This window comes from Erithacus rubecula (genome assembly GCF_903797595.1).
Source record: "Erithacus rubecula genome assembly, chromosome: 3".
Classification (NCBI taxonomy): Eukaryota; Metazoa; Chordata; class Aves; order Passeriformes; family Muscicapidae; genus Erithacus; species Erithacus rubecula.
The window spans coordinates 61,197,085-61,219,211 of record NC_136689.1 but is presented as its reverse complement, the minus strand read 5'-3'; the positions used below and the strand labels follow the sequence as shown (position 1 = coordinate 61,219,211).

General features: G+C 44.1%; 1 protein-coding gene and 1 long non-coding RNA gene across 4 annotated transcripts in view; both read right to left on the bottom strand.

Annotated features, from left to right (window-relative positions):
• JARID2 (jumonji and AT-rich interaction domain containing 2) overlaps positions 1 to 18,601 on the bottom strand; it is a 205,713-nt gene extending 187,112 nt beyond the window's left edge. Inside the window, exon 1 of one of the 3 annotated variants that reach the window (XM_079301667.1) lies at positions 18,479 to 18,601. Coding sequence is in view for 1 of the 3 variants with exons in the window: in XM_079301666.1 (XP_079157792.1) it covers positions 17,480 to 17,524 (45 nt within the window). In the remaining 2 variants the exon portion in view is untranslated. Of the gene's footprint in view, positions 1 to 16,017; positions 16,123 to 17,479; positions 18,450 to 18,478 lie in introns of those variants that run through there. The other 2 variants (XM_079301666.1, XM_079301668.1) reach the window with 2 other exon arrangements.
• LOC306799982 lies at positions 11,230 to 15,011 on the bottom strand. Its single transcript, XR_013773730.1, has 3 exons — positions 14,711 to 15,011; positions 14,112 to 14,167; positions 11,230 to 13,464 (listed from the first exon to the last, which is right to left on the bottom strand). It is a non-coding gene; the product is annotated as an uncharacterized lncRNA (long non-coding RNA).
• Positions 18,602 to 22,127: the final 3,526 nt, after the last annotated feature.

Below are 22,127 nucleotides of genomic sequence, written 5' to 3'. Positions count from 1 at the left end.
TCGCCTTTTGAGCCTGAGCCGAGAGATAATAGAGGCCACGAGAGCAGCAACAAGCGTGGGGAGGAGGCGACTCCTCTCACGTCTGCTGTGGTTACAGCAACTCGTGCCTCAGTGAAGCAGCAAATCTGGAAAGGAAGCTGAACTCCCTGCCTTCCCACTTCACCTGGCAGGACTCAAGAGTGGCCTTGTCACACGTCACACCTGGAGAAGTGCTGCTTTAGCCACAGGCCAACAATTCAGCCAACAAACAGTTATGCACTGAACTAAAGATCATTTGCTCCAGCAGAGGAATCTGACTGCATTATGGCAGAAGAGCTTAAGCAAGAACACAGCTTTGACTCGCCATGTCGACCAGCGAGAATAAATCTCATAATCTAATTTGTAGCTGTGCCTAAGGTATCCTGCACTCATGTTGTTCAATTCATATGTGGCCAGCACGTACCAGCAGCGAGCATATTTTCAGCACCACCCCTCCCTGCAAACCAAACCTGGCCTCTGGGGTGATGTGACAATATCGCACCTCCAACCAGGAAAGCAAAGGCTGCCTGAACATTTCAGCAGCAGTCTGCACCCACACTATTTAGCTCATTTCATTTCCAAATGCACAAGACAGGTCTACATCATACAGACAGCAAATCCCCACTAGCCCATTCTTACATTCAATTTGCATAACAGATCACTGTACAGCATTAGCAAAATTCCACGCTGCAAGCACATTTAATAAAATCATAGCGACAACAGCTTAAATGGCGCGTTAGTTAAAATTCCTGCAATGCCTATTATCGGTGGAGTTACACGATATGGGAAGGGTGGCGTGCCCTAATGAAACCTCACGCACACAGCCAACAGACTGCAACAAAGACTGAAAGATCACATGAGTGCTCCCACAGAAAAACAATTTAAGACCCGAACCACGTCACCCTTGCTTCCCAAAAGCCAGTCTGGCGTCATGTAAGTAAAAGCCCTACTTCATGTTACATTCCTGGAGCCGCAAGCAAAGGAAAGGAGAATTGGTAGAGGAACTGAGTGCTCGGCCCCAGCACAGAGGCATGCTTTGCATTCTTAAGCAGCCCTCTCTGAAACCAATCATCGTTACTTGCTAATTGGCTGGAAGGAACCTCGCTCCAGCCTTGACAGCCAAAAGAAGTATTCTGACTTCTGGTGACCATAGGAGACAGCACAGCTCCTGCAGCTGACAGCTAAGGTTGGGGGGGACAAAAATCTGCATTTAAGCTGTGCAGTTATTTAGTTGTGACTCCTTAGGATAATCAAAGTACTAGCAAAAAAGATGCACAAGACAGGAGAACTGAATTACTTGTGACCAAAGCAGGTACAGTGCAGTAATTCAGATGCACATTTACACAAGTCAGAGCAAAGGCTGTTAGAAGTGGGGACTAAATTGCAGAGGATCCTTAACCCACCTTACTCCTAAAATATTTTGCTCTAAGGTAAAACACGCACCATGTATTTTAAAGCATTAAGACACTAATTCTATAAACAATAATGCTTCCAGCATGCACACCGCGCGCGCTGGAATGGATTCCTCAACTTGGCCTCATCATTTATGCATCTGATGAAACAAACACTGACAGCTTTTTTGCATTTGTAAAGGCCCCACAGCAGCTGTGGTGATCCCACCATAGAGCAATGAATTAAGCCTGAAACCCAGCTGGGTCTGCACAGAAGCCTTTTTTGCACAATACAGCAAGACTATCATTGTTAACCTAGGCATTATTGCAAAATATTCTGCATTACATTAAAGAACGGAGATAGAGATGCCCTGGAAAATTAGCTTTAATAGGCAATTTATAACATTTAAAAATATGGATACCACATTGATTGCTAATTGACAACAAATTTCATAGTTTCATTTACACACAACCAGAGTGAATCAGGTAATTACAGAATACCACTTAAGCAGGAAACAAGGCAAAATTAAGAAATAATCCACATTAAAGTTATAAAATATACTACAAATTTTTATAAAATAAATGCATAAACATATGTATGAATTTAAAATAACTATCAAAATTATGAGCCTTGAAAGGAGAAGGAATTTGAGACAAAATCTTAGAGGAAATGGACATATGCATGCTTTCATCTAACAGAAATCTTAAGAGTTTTTTTCAGGACTAAATCAAGCAGCTTAATACACTGCATAGTAATACTTAGGTAGCATTTTTCCACTTCAAAAGGACATAAATATGCACTTTAAAAAAAGAGCCAAGAATTACTCAGGAAAAAAAATTTGAAAGCAATTAACTGAAATTTTTTTCACAAACAGAACATATTTGTTCAAAATTGAAACTCTGTTCTTCCATTGCATTTAGCACTGTATTTAAGAGACCAGAAATATCAAAATAAAAGTTGCCTACTTCATAAAATAGACTATTCAACTCATCTTACTTAGCTATTAAGATAGGAGTGTACCACAAAAGCATTTATTTTTCAGGTATGTGCAGAGACATTAAAAAAGAAAGCTATGCTGAATTCAAGGTGCTACCCTACTGACATCATAAAATTTTATGCCTGTCCTCACAACTGCTCAGTATGTGGAAACCATTTCTCTGGGTCCTACAACAGAAACACACTTCCTGATTTCAAGTAGTACATAGGCAGATATTACACATGGTTTGTCTTACCCCCCATTTCTCTTTCACCTAGAGGATTACTCAGCTGAGCGCATAGACTCCCCAGTGCCAACTTCATACAGGCTTACCAAGGAAAGCTATGCAAAGAGAAGAGTGCACTGATGAAGCAGGAGGAGGAAAACAAAGTCACAGGGAACAATTTGGAAATAAGCAGCCAACTTAGAGGTAAGAGTATGGTTAGCAAAAATAGCAAGATGAAAAATATCTTCCATTTACCATTTTTGAAACGCATGCATTTCTCCACAATGCAGAACTATCTAACCAGAGGAACTAAAGTCTTATTAAGAGAAACCAAAATTACAGGCAGCAACAACAAAAAACCTAATTCCTTTTATTTGTGGCATTGCCTCTGTTTCCAGATCTTTTTTATTTCAGCAGGAGGAACTAAGGAAAAAGGAAGAGAGAGCAAAAGGTAGAAAAGTTATGTAGGTTAAAAAGAAAGGGAGGGAGGGGCCGAATATTGGGGATGAAATGCACTTCAGACTCTGTGACACATTTGGCCAAAATGAAGCAAGATCCAATTGGCAGCTTTTGAACATACGACCCTCCAAAGGCAAGCTGTCAGCTCGATAACAGTCAAAGGAAATAAATGAACAACTCTGCAGTGTTCTGAAACTCTTGCGTAATGAAGTTAGTTTCATCCTGGAAGATGGCCAAAAAGCACAAATCAATGAGCAACCAACCTCCTATCATTTTCATCACAACAATAATACTCATCCAAAGGTAGGCTGTTATTAAGTCCTGGTAATATTTGCATTGGTCTTCCACACCACAAAGTCAAAAACTGACAATAACAAGGAGACTCACTATACTGAAAAAACATGGGCAGAACCACTTTTCAGAAGTGACAATAAACCAGCTCTACAACCTAGTCCAAGAAGAGCCAGGCATATGAATCTTCTACAGAAAGAGCTGTGAGATTACCAACTGTGCCAATAATATAACTGTGCAAGTTTACTTCAACAGGCATTAGACATGCCAGGCACTGGAAAAATGTATGAAATGAGGCTCTATAGCATTAAACTTTGCTCCAGAGAACTTTCTCATGCTGTAGCATGAACCAAATATGAAATACATTAATGTAAGAAGACAAAGTTTTGAGATGGGTAACCCTGAGCAAACACCTAAAAGAACCTAAAGCCATGTCATTGTGAACATTCTCTTGGTTTCTCTCTAGGGACTTCCTGCATGAAAACAATTAAACCAGTTTACAAAAAGGGGGAAAAATGTCATGCAAGTTACAGCAACTAGGGAGATGCAATTTAAAACCCTATTTTTGACAGTTTTATATTCTCTTATCTATGACAGGATTAGGAGCCATGATAAGAAGTCCACTATAACCGAGATTTCCCTTACTAGATGTTGTCCTACTTTCTAAGCCGATTGGTATATCAGTCAGCTAGTATTAGCGCTGTTCATACAGCCTTTGTCTCAAATAATGACGGCTATTCAATCTTCCTTCTTACATACTTAAAAATTTATAAGATATTACTTCTTGTTTCAAAGGATTGCCTCAAGAGATCACATTATTTTGTTCTCCTTAACTAGACTAGTTTATGCACAGTCTTAACATTATTCACATATGTTGAAATTAAACTATGTATTAAATCCCCCAGATCACCTGCAGATCCTTGCTTTTATTGAAGATGATCTAATCACTTGAGAAAGTCAATAGATTGGAAAATTGGAAACCAGCTGAAACTCTCTTAATGGCATTCTTCCACAGAGAAATGATCTTTTAAAGCTGAAGTGCTACACTGTGTTGTTTCAGATCTTTAACACATGGATTCTTGATTAAAACACTAGGTCTTCTCTCACTGGGAAAAATACCTGGACATTTGGAGAGCATAAAATTACGGAGGAAGCAGACACCACCATGAAAAGTCTTTTAAGTAGAAAAGACAGCATTTCAGCCAAGATGCGAATTACTGCTCCATGAGAACAGAAGAATGGTGATAAATCACCTATACAGAGGATGGTTGGGAGCAATTTCAGAACACCTTCAAACTCTTATTTCAAAGGCAACTGCAGAGTGTGCTCATATATATTTTTCCACAGTAAAAGATGAAGAGCATTTCCCTCCTACGCTACCAAGTCCATCACACCAGCTGTAGCTGACCTTCTGAAGACAAGACCACTAAACAATGCTGAGGGAGAACACAAGTAAAAACAGCAAAAATACCACCAAGATGATTAAAGACAGAGACAGTGACAGGACCTAACAAGGAACTCAGGACAAACCATCTTCCACATGAACAGGACTCCAACCACGGATAAATATCCTGGCCGTTTTTCTCACATTATGCTAACCTTGGTTTCACAAACTGTGCTGGAGGGCAGGTTAGCTCTCCAGAGCTGAACACACTCCTGCTCCAAACAAAGCCCCAGATGAAGCTGCAGTCATGCTTGTAGAGTGCAAGCAATAAACTGACAAAGATTCGAAACACCTCTGAAATGGCCTCAAGTGAAGGAGACAAATTCTGATACTGCTGATAACCAAGCAGTCCTTCAGTCAGACAGTACCATCTACTTGTGGTTATGCAAGGTGAACAGCGACACAAAAAGGAGAGAAAAAGTAAGAGACACAGGCATACCCAGAAAAAAATGTTCCAAAATGCAAAAAGTATCTCTGACCACTTTGCCAAGTAATCCCTGTGGTCAAATCTATGCTACTGCAGAGAGGAAAGCAGGACACGTACAGATGGGCATGCGTGCAGGAATGCTGTTTCTGGTCCCACTTGGGCCAGGAGGCAGAGCCTTGCAGGAACGGCCTGAGTCATCAGGCATGAGGACAGCAGTGGTTATAATACCTTAGGAGATGCACAGTCTGCAGAGGGAAAAAACGACAGACTCACCACTGGCAGAATCTGAGCAAAGACAGCATAAAGAAAATGAAATAAGTTTCCCCCTTTGCTTTCCTCCATCCAAATTAGAGAATCAGTAATTTCCAAAATGCCTACAGGGAATTAGTATCACTGCATCTTTGACTGCAAGATAACTGGCATAAAATTACATCAAGAAAGCAAAAGGAATCAACAAGTATATAAAAAAATATGCTTGGAGGATGGGGGTATGGGGACATACATAATTACGTACATGATAAACACATTTTCCTTTTGCACAATAGATAACTAGCTTTCACAGAAGCCAGCTCAAGTAGTATGATAGTGAAATACTAAGCATGAGATCAAGAAATTATATTACCCAGAAGGTTTAAGAGATCATACTTTTCATAGCATATTTCTGCTGAAAACTGTATTCCCCCTCTCCAAAGCAACAGGGCTCAGAAATAATTATATCTGGTCTGTCACCCAGACTGGAAAAAATCTAGCCATCATTAGCTATTTTGGAAGTTCATACTCAAATGAAGCCCCTTTTAATAATGGAAGCTATGTGGTAGTTTTTATGATTGGTCAGTCGTGTCACAAAATGCTGCCCTTGACTGAAAGAGCATGAATATTAATGGCTTATAAATAAAAACCTTTTATGTACATGAAATATGAAATTAGCTTTTCCTGAATGCCCACATCAGCAGGATTTGATTTCCTAAGTTCATAAGAGGACTGTAAAAAGAAATGAGCAGGGCCACATTCTACTTTGCTCCACAGTATTTGTGCATTAACAGTTTGTTGAGCCTTGCAAAACAAACACACAGCCAGTATTTTCTATAAACAACACTCAAATTTTACACACAGGCTTGAGAGACAAATATCAACAGTACAATTCCCACCTCCCTTTCCAAAGTGTTTACTATGGAGCTGGCCCCCAAAACGAGCTGCATGAACCTTGCCTCATCTCCCTCTCTGGCCCTCAGGAAAAGAAAGTAATACTGCAACAATAGTTCATTTTGCTTTCTTGCAAAGAGATGGCAGTAACTTTGTAAGAGCTAATTTCCTTAGACAGGGACAAAGAGGATAGAGACCAGTCAGAAATACATAGAAATGAGAGAGAAAAGCACAGCAATGGAAGACAAGAACAGAGGAGAGAATGAACTGTAAAAATGTGCTATGCACACATACAAACCATAATAAAGAATAAAAAAGAAAAATAAGTTATTACCCTTAAATAAAATAATAAGAGGCTAAAAGAAAAAAAAAAAACTGAAACATTTCAGAAAAAAAAAAAAAAAGCAGGCAATATTAGATTTAGTAAAGCCCTTAAAACCATTAAATGGCTATCACCCTTTTAGAAAACTAACATTCCTGCCTACTAATACTTGCACACACTCTTACACAGGAACGGCAAAATCTCAAGCCCTGAGAAGCACTTGGGCATGTGCTTAACTCATAAGCTCCCAAGTACTTCAACTGACGTCAGTAAGAGTATTCATACATGAGACAGGCACGTGCTTCAGTGCCTTGCTGGATCCAAACTGAGGGTGCCAATTCCACATCTTTTTAATCCTCAGCAAAGCCAAAGAGGTCCTTGTGCCTCACTGCTCCCTCAACTGTGCCACTAAAAAGTCCTGCAGACTTGCAATTAAACCAGACCATTTAAAGATGAGAAGGTGGAAGAAAAAAGAGCCTGGGCATAACTACTCTTTAAGTCTTGTAATTTCAGTGACCCTATTTCACATGCAGCTCTTCGGCTGTATTGATATGGCCAAAGCACCATACCATGAAGGAATGATTCATAGGGTCACCACTGCTGGCTTCAGTGGTGAGAAAAAAGCATGTGATGCCACATCCTGCTGTTCCTATAATTAAAGGAAGCCTTGGTTTTTGTAGCTTTTTGATTTGACATGGTTTGGCCTTCTCACACTACTTGGGAACCCAGGGCAAAAATACATCAGCACTTCAGTTAGTATGCACATTCAATAGACATGAGTAGTTTTAACATGAGAAGCTATCTCAACTTATTGTTCAGTGGTACAAAATAAAACAAATAAAGCCATGGGAAATTTCTGGATGAATTCCCTTATGTAAGCAGGTCCTTACCCTAAGATGCAGAAAATAGAACAGTACACTGGCTTCACTTCACTTCCACAGTGGAGCTCTTGCATATGGGATGGGCATGTGTGGCTGTTGAACTAAAAAAGAGTAGCAGTTCTTCTACCACATTTAGCAGTGGAACTTAGCCTCCAGTAGCACAGCTATCTTAAGTTTCTTTTCTTCCTCTTTTTATTTCTCTTGCTGAAGTATAAAATTATTCAAACCCTACCTAAGCAAGCATAACATGTATCAGTAGTACATTTTAAATTCTATTTGAACCGATTTTAGCACTTTGGAAATGATTACGGCACTGCCATCACCACGGGCACAAACACCTTCAGCTTCATTTTCACCTGTGAGGCCTAACTTCGTTTCAACGTTATTTAATATTCACAGTGCTTCCAGCATTAAGGCAGTACAGCAGAATCTAAATCTGAACAACCCTTAAAACAGCCAAGGACAGCTAATTTTGCTTGCTATGAAATAAAACATGTATCTTGACTCCTATTTAGTCATAATTTCACAGCCCATTTAAACTCTATTGCTAACAGACGCAATCCTACCCCTCCCTTGCCACTGCACTGGGTGTCCCTGTAACACTTTCCCAAGCCAAGTATTTTTCCAGCTACATCACAAACTGCAATATTAAATGAATCCACATTAAAAATCAACCACATTTTGTCCGTTTGATTTTTGCCTGCAAAGTCCCCAATCTGAGGTGGGAGTTACCCATCACCTGTCACACGTCAGCCCTCAGAAGAGAAGGAGAACAAGCAACCAGAGGGAGGGAAGGCTGAACCACTTCTTCCAGTGCAGTGCAGGCTCAGAATAATCACAGAACTAACTAGGCACCTCACTCATCTCCACATTCAAAACACTGTTACTCAAGGCAAAAAGCATAAACTATACATAGGACATTCAACCACAAATTAGGAAAAAGAAAGTAGAACACAACAGCTCGACAGCTACTTCTTATTTTGTTGTTTTTACTGGTTCAGGGAATTACAGATTTGAGCGAAAAAAAACTGCTTCAAAATTATTTGCCATTAGAATAACAATTATTTCTTCCAAATTATAAATAATTCACAAGTTACAGTTACTATAACATGCTCTAAGTCCAGCTTTTAAGTAACATGAAGTTGATTGTCTTACCAAGTGATATTACTATGTCCCCATTATAAGCTGGATAACTAGAACAAAATAAATTAACATTGGCTTTCTGAGACCAGAGAATGTCCCTTTCAGTTGTGGCTGTAAATCACAAGTTAGTTGGAGTAGTACTGCTTCCAATAATTTACTAAAAGCTCTACTATGCCCAAACAAGACTGTAACAAGAAGGCAGTCTTTCTGCTACTGGTGCCTTAATCTTAAATTTGAAAAGCTTTTACCAGTCTGCAAGGTGGCAACAGGCCGTGAGAATTACCATCATTATCACTACACTTCAAGAGGGGGTAAAAAATGTGACTATCAATCAGAAAACCACATCTCAGGTGTCCATCTAGGTCATCCATATGTGAAATACACTCACATTAAGGCTGGTTACCTGGAACACCGCCCAAAAAGGAATCACAAACACCACCAGTTTAGCTACCAGTCAACTTAAAAAACAGTAACAGAAAGCCTTCTTTTCACTTGGCTTTGAGTTTTATGAACTCAAAAGCCTGAACCAAGTTTTCTAGTGCTCAAATCAAAACAAAAGTAGCTTGGATTTTCAGGGTTTCTTCAGTTCAAGTCGAGTTAAGAAGCTAATTCATCTGGCATATGTGCAGGGTGGCAAATTCGTGTTTTGGGGGTTTTAACATGCATGCTGCAGCTGAGAGATTTGGCTTACAGTTCTTTTTGGTACATCAGTGTTGTAGGACAAAGAGGCTGACAATAATACCCATAAAATAAAAAGTGTGAGAAAGAAGGAAACATATCCCTCCTCTAAATCACCCTCAGTCTGTCTAGTGGGTACCTTATCAAAAAGAACTATAAACATCAGGTGGTAGCCTGCAGCACCTTAAAAATCTAAATGCAGTTTCTAGGCTATGTACTTTGTGAACATAAAGACTTTCAGTTTTAGAACAGCACAGGAAACTATATGCTAAATATAACAAGTAATAAAAATAACGATAAGCATCTCAAAGAGTGAGAGACTGAACAGACTCTTGTCCAAGACTCATGGTTTCTGTCCACTTCAATAGTAGGAACCTGAAAAAATATTTGTATATTGCCATTGATTTGGTTCGCAGGCTTTACATCACCAAGTTCCTCATTGCAATTCTTAAACATGCACGCCATTCAAAAATGTGTCTAGAAAATGGTTATTTAGCTGCTTAAATTGAGTTGTCAAGGTCTGGGGTAAACAGAATTCCTGCCACCTTGGAACCTCAGAAGCTTACTCTCAAGGGTAGACTCAAGATTAAAGTTCACCCAAAGCATTAATAGATTTTTTTTTTTAATACAGAAAAAGAATAATGTACAGTCCTCAAAGAGAAAAGTCCTTCCCATAACATACAAATGTGGGAAAGGGCAGAGTAGGAAAAAAATAACCTCATCAAAATTCCAGTACACAACAAACCCAGAAATATTGTGGAGCATGTATCTCTACCCACTCACAAAAAACTGTTTCAAAAATAGGCATGGAATAAGCATATAGTTGAAAGAACTGATAATTTCTCCAAATTCACTCCCATCATTTTTAATTGAAAAGTATGCAATGCCTCAACACTCATCTGCAAGCAAAGCTAAAAATGAATTGCTTGCAATATATATACTTATCCTAACTTGGCTCAGACAACACAGTATCAAAGTGCAAAACTAAGATTAGTAGATTATGTCAGAATGAGCTCCCATGGTTTATTTTTGAATGCTGTAAATATCGTTAGCCAGTCATCATAACATGTGTGTGCCAAAATATGCTAATCTCCTGCAACTATCACGTCACTCAAAAGATGTCAGACCAGCAAGGCAAGCTTAAAGAACTGAAAGCAGAGCACAAGGGACTCAAATACCACAAATCCTCCTGGAGTACAGCAGCAGGCCACAGATTCTCAACTTCCTATTATTTGCATTTCTTCTCAGTCACAGATCCAAGGCTGACTTTTTTGCAGAGCAAATCAAGTAAGAACCTGGCAGAAAAGATGGCAAGAAGCCAGGCAGAAAAGACAGAGCAGATTACAGGAGAGACATCTAGAAAGGATTAAATCATGCCCCTCAAGTGATGCAATTATGAACTCTTCTGGGGGCATCATCACATTTCTGCTGAAATGATTTTAGCAGTGTCAAAAATGTCCGATTCTGCCTGTAGCGACTCTACAGGCACTAAAGTGAACCTGACCAGAATTCACTCCAGCTCCACAGGCCTGACCTAGATGCAGAAAGTACAGAGAGCTTAGTTTAGCTTTTTCATTTTGTTTTCAGTGTCTATTTTTAATTACCCAATCCCATTTTTATGCCCAGTAAGAGGAGGTTTTTGTCCTTCAGATAAAAATAGGGGATATTGTTTGTGACGCATCAGTCCAGGATGAGACATCTGCCGCAGAAATGCTGAAGCAGCTTTACATCTTCCCGATGTGTACCAGCGGAACGATGATTTCCACCTGGGCCTCCTCCCCTGCTTCCGTGCTCAGCCAGGCTGGTCACTCCAAACAGCTTCCTGCAGAAGCATAAATTAAGCCAATACACTTGGCACGGGAGCAGATGGGGTGCACTCCCAGCATCCGTCTGCTCACAGACCAAGGAGCCGTGATCCCAAGCCTTGGAGACACGGTGTTCGGAATGGCAGTGGTCCCAGCCACTGCTCAGCTCTGCCACTCACCATGGCCACCCTTGCAGAGCAGCTTGAACAGCAGCACTTTACAGCTTCACATCCCTTATCTGCACAGGGAAGAGTCAGACAAAAAGACAGGACATGCAGAGGGGAGGAGAGCTAGCAAACGAGACCTCACTGCTATAATTAAAGGGTTTATCCCTTTCCCACAGCCCACACTGGAAATACCAGGCCTCTGTCAGATTACTGAAGGAACAACTTCAGAACAGGATGTCATTACACAAGGGAAAGTGTGAAACTTGAGCAAGTGAAACAGCAAATGGTTTTAAACCTTCTACCTACTGCTTCATTGAGGAAACGTTTCTGTGACTGACTGAAATAAGCTCACCCCTTCAAATGAAAATCATGAGCTCCCAAATAAAACCCGCCTGTTAAAAAGCAAGAAGGATTGCATCCAATAATCCCAGAAGTAATAAGCCAGCAAAACAACCAACCCATCATAGATCTAAGAGAATACCAAATATATTTTGGCAATCATATTATTTCCTGTATTCTGAATTTCAGTGCCAAGTAATCGTCACATACTAGACCCGAATTTTACAAGTGATTTGCAGATTTTAAGTTTCCTGGTGGCTTCACATGACTTAAAAATGCTTTAAGTAAAATATGATGGTTAAGTATAAAAAGTCTATGTGCACCATGTCCCATCATTCAATTGGACATTAAACTCCAGGTACATTCTACCCTTTTCTCTAAAGTCCTAACAAACAGGTTAAAAAACTGTCAGCTGAAGTTTTGGCCTGTGTGGCAGGGATATTTAGGGCCATCGGCACCAGGAAACACTTAGGGGAAGTTCAAGTTTGGGAACACTGAAATCTGCATTGATAGACTTGAATTTTAATGTCCCGTTAATCTTACACAGAGGCAGTCAAATCTATCAGCACTATTGTTTTCAGACTGTCTGCCCACTAAGGCAAACGATGCATCATTTACACTTGGTTTACATTTATAGTTGGGAAGCAAGCCATGCAAAGGACTAAGGGGAGAAACCAGAATGTTTTAAATGCAAATTTGGATTTCGAAGAAGCCTGTATTCCTCTGCAAATTCCACATCTGCTAGATCACACAAAAGCTGGGTGCTTGCAATAAAAAATAATAAACGTGTCTCTGCTTTTCCTTTCCCTACTTTAAAATTGCCTTTAAAGCCTTCCTTTCACTTGACTGCTGCAAACTGGAAACTTTAGAAATGAAAGCAGCTGGTCTTTCCCCTCCATCAAGTTGACTGAATTCAGTCACTATACAATAAAAATGGACAAAACCAAACCCCAAATCAACCCCCAAAATCATTTCCCGCCTCCTCAAGAGCTTTCACTTACGTTCAAACCAGGAAATAATAGTAATGTGCATAAACAAAACATAAATTTTAACGTGGATTCTCTTTAGCTTCAGACTGTTGAGTTTTAAAAACTGACCTACTTTTATGCAATACTCCCACAGCTGAGTCATCACAGTATCAACTGGTCTCTATCAGCTGCAGGGTATGATCATTTCATAAAAAGAAAAAAAAAGTATTCCTACTGAAATGCCTCTTTCATTATGTTGAAAATATAACGTTAATCTAACAGTCCAACCATAACTAGGGAGGGGGAAAATTCTGAAGAAAGTTGGAACCATATAGAAGCAGTTCCTTATAATGCAGATGCTATGCCTTGTAGCAATAGCCTGTAAGCTACAGGATAGAATATTGGAGAAGGCAGCAGAAATACAGATTAGTTCCAACTCTGCCGCTGTTACAGCATGTAGCTTCAGGCAAGTAATTTAGACTTCTTTCTCTTTTATCAAACAATAAAATGGAGGGAATGCCACTGCCTTACAGAATCAGCTGACGTTTATACCACACTTTAGCATATGCATAACATTAGCTATTACTACAGAAAAGGAAGGGGTAATATGTTTTTAATGCTGGCTTAGTAGGCCTAGCAAGAGAAGGTGAAAGTGCTTAATGAACATTAGAAACTCTTCACAGGGCCTTGATTCATTCTAATTCACTCTGGGCAGCTTCTTACTGCTCCTGGCTTGTAGACCAGCAGAATAAGCAGGAGTCCATTAGTATCTCAGGGGAAAGCATCTGTTGATAGCAAAATATTCATTTAAAGAAAAAAAAAAAAAAAAGTACTTTAATTACTAGTTTCTACTTATGTACTATCCTATAGCCACTTACAACATAATGTTATAGTCTCAAGTGACCAGAAGGAGGTTAAGAGGAGCCCCAAAGTAGCACTCGAGTGCACCTACAATCCTTAAGCTTTTATACAGGGAAAAGAAAGACTTGAGCAGATATGCTGCTGGAATTGTAACTGCAAATATGAAAGAGACTAAACAGAAAAAAAGCCCCAAAAGGTGATGTGAAATAAGATGCAATTTACCACTTCTATTGCCAGTAGCCTATTTACATAATTTCTTGTAGGAAGTGGTCTAACTTAGAGCCTGTCATCAGTTGTGGGGGTGGGGGAGAGAAATGGCAATTGCAACAGGAGAGGAAGCAGGGCAAAAGGCTCCAACTGAAGCCCTGGAGTGCCCAGGGCCAGGCTCCTGCACAAATGCCCCTGATGCAGAAGAAGGTGGTGGTGCTGTGCAGTTACCAATCCCCCCAAAACTCCCTGAGCCCACACCAAGCACACCCAGAGAGTTTTGCTTCAAAGGCTGCAGCAGGCTGATGCCTGCAGCATGCTAATCCTGGCCAGGCTTTGCTGGCCCTCTGTCTGAGGGGCTTACCAGGCCATCCGTAGGTGAAGCGTGTCACCTCATGGCAGACTACAGCACTTTTACTTCTGCAAGGACAAGGAAACAAATCACACGAGGTGACAGTAGTGACATTACCCCTTAATTATACTTCACCATCTGCTACTGTGGCAGAACCATGCAGGTATTCTAAGGCGGTAATCCAGGTCTGATACTTTGAGACCTAAGCCAGCAAGAACAGATTTGCTATTCGAGCGTCACAAAAACAGTCCAAAAAAATGCACCTATGAAATTACGTTCAAGACATCAAAGCTTTTGAGTCAAGAACTATTAATTCCAAGCGCATACTGAATGCAGTCTGGCTTCTTGGTGGATGCTTTACAAAGCTGTCAGCTTTGTGAGGCTGGAGCCAAAAGGCAATATTTGATATGTAAAGATGTTTGAGAAGGAGGAGGGTAAAGTGAGAAGAAAGAGTTGCATGAGTCAGCCATGGATCTTTTAAAAATTAAGTGATAGCGTTCTTAAACTGCAGGAAAAAAAGATACATACACGGATTTCCTCATTCCTGCGTTACCAATGGAAATAGATAACGCTCCCTAAGTTTAAGAGAACTTTCAATTGTGAGCACTTACGGAACAGGGAGCCAGGCCCTGTGACAGTAGCCCACAACACGGAGGCTTTACTCCATTGTTCTCACCACCTCTTGTTTTCAGAATTCATTTCTCAAATGCTAGAATGAAAAAGCAGCAGCAGCAGCCTGAACAGGCTCCACTCCTGATACAAGGCCAGTTTAAGCGGAGCTTGGATGGGGCACTGAGCAACCTGATCTAGCGGAGGGTGTCCCTGCCCACAGTAGGGGGGTTGGAACTAGGTGATCTTCATGGTCCCCTTCCAACCCAACACGTTCTGTGATTCTCATTCTGCCACAACTCGCAGCGACACGAGAGGAGCGGGGCCAGCAGCCCCCCTTGGTGCCCGTGCGGCGGCTCTGCCCTCGCCCTCAAACGCAGCATCACCTCCGGCCCGGGGGCACCAGGGACCCGGCGCGGGCCGCGGGGCCCGACACCGGCACCGGCGCTCCAGGTGCGGGCGCGGAGAAGGAGGAGAAGGAGGAGGAGGCGGCGCGCTCCGCCGGGCTGCCGTAGCGCCCGAAGGTCACGGGCAGGAGACGTGCCACCACGCGTGTCGCCACAGCACGACGTGAGCGCTGCTCTCCTCCCAGTCCGAAGGCGGCGGGGCGGCCCCACACCTGCTCACCTGGCTCGGGCCGCCCCCTCCCTCTCCCCCTCGGTCCCCGCCGCCCTCCCCCGCGGCGCCGCCGAGCGCTGCCCCGGGGGCTCCTCCCGCCCCCGCCCCGCCTCAGCGCTGACGTCACGGAGGGGCGGGGGGGCGCGGTGCTGGGGGGCGCCCAAGGTTCCGCGGCGCGCAGGCCCGTCCCTTTGTGACGTCACGGGGAGCGGGGCGAACCTGGCCGGGCGGCGGCGTGGCCGGCGGCCCGCGGGCTCCGTCACAGCCCCGGCAACCTGTTGCTGCCGCCGCTGCCGCCGCCAGCGCGCCCCGCCGGCACCGCCGCCCCCTGAAAAAACAAAAAAAAACCAAAAAAAAACAAAAAAAAAAAAAACTAAAAAAAAAAACCAAAACGGGGAGGGCGTGGGGAGGAGGGAGAAGGGTTTAATAAAAGCGCCGCCGCGAAGTTGTGAGCGGGGGAAGCACCCGTGCACGTTGTCCGCCCTCGTCCCTGCCTCCCTCCCCCGGGAGCCGCGCTCTCGGCCCCTGCCCGGCGGTGCGGGAGCGGCGCCGCATTGTTCACCCCGGCGAGCCCGGGGGGAGCCGAGCTTTGGGGTGATCTCTCCCCCTTTTCCTCTCGCCACCCCCCCCTCCCTTTTAATTATTAACACCGCGGTTTCCTTCCCCCCCCGCCCCGCTTTTGTCTGACTGCCTGGGAAACGTGGACGCCTCGCGTGTTTCGCCAGACTTTCCACCCGCCGTTCCCGTTTCGATGCCATACTTTAAACTCGCCGGCCCCGGGCTCCCCTCGCCTCTGCAATGCGGATGTATTTTAATTCGGAAATTTAGGGGGGTGCGGAGGGGGTGGAAAGGAGGAAGGGGACAACTCCGAAATAACGCGGAGGCCATCACCCCCCCAGATCCCCAAATCCCCACACATATCGTTCCACCACCTCCCCCGGGCAGCCTTGCAGCGGGGCGGGCAATCGATAGCGGCAGTCAGCTGGAGTCAACTGCAGTTTTTACCAAATCTATAGAACAGCGAAGCGAAGTGTCCCGAAGGTCACCCTCCCTGCCAAGGGACACCCCTCCGCTGAAAGAGATCGGCGCAGACGACTAGACGCGATATAAACTACAACTTTTGAAGCCTCGCATCAAACACGCCCCAAAAGCGAGGATTTCTATATATCTCCCCCCACACCCGCCCCCCAAAATATTTTTTAAACATGGAGATAAAAATCATTATTCGCTCTGCTGCATATATGGATAATCCCATCCGCTTTTCCAAACGTAAGGAAAAACTGCCCTGTGCCAATCAAAACGTAACTGGAGCACGAACAAAAATCCAACTACCCATCCACATTTATATGTTTAAAGGATTAGACAATTACAAGGGATTGGTTAAGCGGCTGAATAAAGCGAGGCAGAAATACAGCCCAGGCTGCGCTGGATTAGCCCAAATTTTCGAGCCATCATAATGAATTATTTTTAAAACAGCGCCGAGCCATTTTCCTCATTATTCCAGTGAATCCCGAGGAACGCGCTGGCCGTAAGGCGATCCCCGGCTGCTCCGGTGTCTACGGCAAGGCAGAGCAGCCGAGGATCGCACACAGGAGAGGGGATGTGGTACTGCGAGAAACCAGCTCGCCATAACCAGACACTCGCCTGCAACTTAAAGGGCTTCCAACAACCGCCGCCGCTTCACCAGACGGGGATAGACACACGTAGATCATTAAAAAAAAAAAAAAAAGGTAAAAAACAAAACCAACCCCACTAAAAAACACCGACCCAAAAAAACAACAACAAACCTCTTTTAGCATGCAAAAGCACAGAATTAAGAAAACCGCTTGAAAATGCAGTTCGCTGACATTATCGCGGCAGCCCCCCGAGCTCCTCGCGTTTCATCTAAAACTAGATTATGATTGTGTCATTTGAGGTCAATACATTTATTCACTGGAGGAATCGCTACACAAATCTGGTTTTATAACCGAACTGGATAGCAGGCTTCCCCGGTAAAAGGGGCCTCTGAAACTCCCCCACCACACCACAGAAAAATCAAATTCAGCATCACATTTGTTCCCAAAGCCTCAGAGCTGCAAGATTAGCTATAAACTTGACATTCACTGCCATTTCCTAAAACTGGAAGTCAAACGATATATGTTATGACCACTTACGTATTTCTTTTGAATTATATTCCTCTTGGGTCTTTCTTTGCTCATTCTGGTATCCAAATTCTGATTGCAAAAGGGGACAATTGCTTCATGAATTAAAGCCGAGACAATTAAAAAAAAAATTAAAAAAATACCGAAAAAATCCAAGGGGGAGGGGGTTGTTTGTAGTGGTATCTTGTAATCCGAGTTTCTTTCCTCACAATGTGATTCTCCTAGCAATAAATCCGAGAAATGGGGGACGGAAGAAAAAAAAAAAAAAAAAAAAAAAAAAAGACGAATGCGAAGGAAGCAAAAAAAAAAAATCACTTTAGTGAAGCATTATAATGGAAAATTTCCCCCTAAACACAAAAAACGACGCCCTTGATATCCCCTTTTCTCTTTCTCGAGCCGCCTAAGCGATCTGCAGGTCCTTAGTGTCAGAGCTGTAGTTACATCTTGGAGGAGGAAAGGGGCCGGGAGGAGAAGATAAATAATCGGGACGTTGGAAGTCACGTTTGTGCCGCTGCAGCAGGGAAAGCGGCAGGGACAACTCCAGCAGCGGCGGCGGCTCCGGCGGCAGCAGCGGCGGCGGCGGCGGCAGCGAGGGCTGCACGCACCGTGTGTGTCTCCGCTCCTCCAGCTCCCCCCTAACCAATGAGAACAGCTCTCCGACAGCAACTTTAAATGGACCTGGCTCTTTTTTTTTTATCCCCCCCTTCCTTCTTTTCCTCCTCTGTTGTTAATATATATGTCTGCGTGCGTGTGTGCGCGCGCGCGCGTGTGTATGTATATATATATGCGTGTATATATGTATGCGTGTGTATATATATACACACACGGACACACGGCACACACACATACATGCATACACCGCCTAGGGCTCGCCTTTAATTCCCAACCGCGGCGGCAGCCGCAGCGTCCGGCCCCTCGCCGCGCTCAGCGCATGCAACAGGCCTCGCTAAACACTCCATGTGAGTCCAGCTTCACGCGTTTCCCTCTCCCACCCGCCACCCCTCTTCCCACCTCCCTTCTTTTGGCATTTATGCGTGGTCACCCGGCAGCCAAGGTCGCCACGAGCCCTACACCGAAACCCGAGCGGAGAGTTTGACGACGGTCCCTCAAGAGCGCAGCACGCTCTGTCGCCGTGCCCTGCCCCCCTCCCCGCCCCGCTGCTGCCTCCTCTCTCCTCCCGCCGGCCAAGGGCTGTCCTTCCGCTCCGTCCTTGCGCCCGCCGCGCCTCCCCCGGCTTCGGCACGCACGGGGAGCCCGCCACGCTGGCAGCACCTGAAAGTCACGTTTGGCCGCGTAGGGCCCAAAAATTGTCCTCGCTCGTGAGAAAAGTTGTAGTTCCCTCGCCACAAAATGGCGAAGGGCGGAGAACTACACCTCCCGGCGTGCGCCGCGCGCCCGGCCCCGATTGGCTACTGGGCAAGGAACCCCCTTCGCCACGCTCGTCCTTCCCCAACACCCCACCTACCCACCCCCCTCTACGTTGGTTTCCCCCTCCCGCTTGTCTCCCCCAGCTTCCCCCCCTGCGCGGCGCTCGGTGGTAGAGGCTGGGGGGGGGCAGAGGTACGGCCGGAGAGGGAGGAGGAGAAGGAGGAGAAGGGCGAGGGGGAAGTTTATTGGGAATCGCTGGCGGGGAGCGGGGAGGCAGGCAGGCGCCGCAGGAGGCTGCAGGGAGAGCGCGGGGATTAATGTGTCTGGGCTGGGCTGGGAAGTGGCGGCAGGAAAACTTGGTGTCTGTGGGCTGCGCCCGCCGGGGAGGCGGCGGTCTGGGTCTGCCGGACGGACAGACAGACGGACGGACAGACTGCCGGGCGGGCGGGCGGGCAGGCAGGCGGTGTCAGCCCGGGACACGCTGCGGGCTGGGCTGGGCCCGCTCGGTGTCTCCAGGGTGTCCCGAGGTCGCGCCGGGGCTGTCCCGCTGCCGGGAATAACCTCTCCGTGCGGATGGGTGTGCGCTTTTCAATCCCGCCGGGAGCCCGGCGGCTTCCCGGGAGCTACGGCCCGTCCTCGCCCGGGGCTGGTGCCGGGGCTGGCCAGCGCCTGCTGCCCCGTCCCCGCCACGGCTCCTGGAAACCCGGCGTCGGTGCGAAATTGCGTTCCAATGCTCGAATAATTCCAAATTTCTTCTGTAATTAAAAAAATAAATAAACTGTTTCGGAAGTGGAAAGTCGGTCTTGCGCCAAAGCCCAAGAGTTCCATAATGGTGGATTGAGGTGTTGGAACAAAGTCGATAAGGGGACTAAAGCACTTCCATACAAAGACAGGCTGGGAACGTTTGGGGCTGTTCAGCCTGGAAAAGAAAGGATTCTGTGGAGGCTCCATATTGTTCAGAGACAGGTTGGATAAGGCCCTTGAGCATCCTGATCTCGTGAGAGTTGTCCTTTCCCAGGATACAGGGAGCTGTAACTAGGTGATCTTTAAGGTTTCTTCCAGCCCCTAACATTCTATAATTACATCTCCTCTAGGGACAGGGAGGAAAGAGTGTCATTAGTGATCTCCCTTGGTGTGAGGCATCACCGTACCCAGTGTGTGTTTGTGCTTTTCAGTAGGACTCACCAGGAACTAGGAGCTGATGCACTTCTACACTAATGACCACACTTGGGTGATGCTTTAGAGGCGTTACACCACAGGCTTTACTCCACATGCAGTTCCTTTCTGGAGTGTATTACATCTGCCCCATAGGGATGAAGGGTTTTTTTTGCAAGACTCTTGAGTTGCAGTGTTCAAAATCAGGAGAGCAGGGGACAGAACTTGACAGAACTTCACTCACTAGTACCTAGCCTTGAGTCTTCACCATGAGACAGACCATCCTTCCTCATTTATGTAAATAAGTGACCAACATGTTTTCCCCTTACCTTAGAAATAGAATGCAAAACATGTTTAAAATGCTGAATGGAAAAAATAAAGTTATGTCATAATTTCTATGTTTCCCTTAACTTCTTCATGTTTATTGTTAATTATTTCAGGACTCTTTTCCTAATCTTGTTTAATAAAAATTGGGGTACAATATGGTCTGTGCTTGGCCTCATCCAGTATAAAATCTTTTACGATAATACTACTTGTGATCAGGTTAGTCTTTTGAAGCCTTTTCTGTAGGTCTTTCATAGAAAAGTGTAGATTACTCCTTAAGAGTAAGTCTAAAGTGAGATTTTCATTCCTTGAAATTGGACATATGCACATTTCTCATAGGACTGTTTTAACTTTCTGCCATCACTTGTTTTTATTGAGTTATTTATGTAGCATGAAGGTCTAGGACATCCTTGGAAGAAAATGCTTTTGTCGTGACTTTTCTTCAATTACTAACAATGAGTCTGTGCTTCTCCAGGAGACGTTTTGGAAAGCCAGAAGAGATAAAGATAGCCATTCATATATTTCTGAGTCAACAACTGAGCAAAAGGTTTTCACAGAAAACCTACCTGGCTTTTCTCAAATGACATAAGGTAGCAAACCCACCTATTCCCCTGCCCCTTACTTTAGAGATTGCTTCCTGAGCAGTCTTAAAAGTCTCGGTGTTGCTATGTTTGCTACTGGCTTTTGTGCCATGTGTTGAACAAGAGCTTACTGTCAGTGCAAACTAATGAATTTTCTTCTGGAGGCTGGGTGGCAGAAACCTTTCCCATAGATCCGTGGCTCTATTTACATTTGTGTTCTGTTACACAGAGCATTGTATTGTGCACATGCTGGGTATCATGTATCCGCCGTGGGTCTTGCCTTTCAGTTCTAGCTTGTGTACATTTTGGAGACCGACCTTTTAAATACTGAAGCTGGGCTGGTTTGCAAAATTAATTAAATGCTGGTACAATAGCACTTAGTATCATAGGTTAACTGCTACTGAAGTCAGTGTTTGCAAGTACATTTGATGACGCTTTTTTTTCTAGTTGCAGCTTTCATCACAGTCACTTCCAACTCCAACTCTCCTTGAAGGTGTTTGAGAAATTACTCCTGTTATCATGATAGAAATACCTTTTTCCTTTTTTTCTTGTTTCCTTCTCATTCATTTCTTCATTGTAAATAATCCTTTTACAGGAATTGCACACATTTATAAAGGAGCCCCTCAAACTGGATTTATGTGTTCTACAACTAGTTTTTAGTCACTGTCCAGTGTCAACCTTTCCAATAACCTCGGTGGTCTAACTATAATACTCTTAGTGCAAAAAAACTTTGGGGATTTTTTGTTCCTTTGGGTTTGTTGGGATTTTTTTAATTTGGGTGGAAAGGGGGATTTCTTGGTTTGCATGGGTTTCTTGGGATTTTTTTTTTCTTTTTTGGAGGGGTGAGGATACTGTGGATTATTTTTTTGCATGAGTATAGCACATTTTGTGCACTGTTCATTTGGACTTGCACATACTAAGCATTCTATGTGCAGTTATCTCTGAGCAAGAGGTGAAACATGGTCATTTTCTAGCATATAACATAACCTTCCAACACACAATTCAGTGAAAAGTGAGAAGAAGCTTCATCCAGAAGGAACCTTGGTGATACCTCTCCAGCCACTGGAGTTTTCATAATATTTACCTAGTTCACATCTCAGTGAAGATAAAATCCCTTTGAGTTATAGGAAAAGAACATTCATCACAGCTGACTTGCCTATGGCTGCACTTCTTTTTTTTTTTTTTTTAATTAGGAGCTGCTGCTTTTGGCACTTTCAGACTAGGAAGGCAGA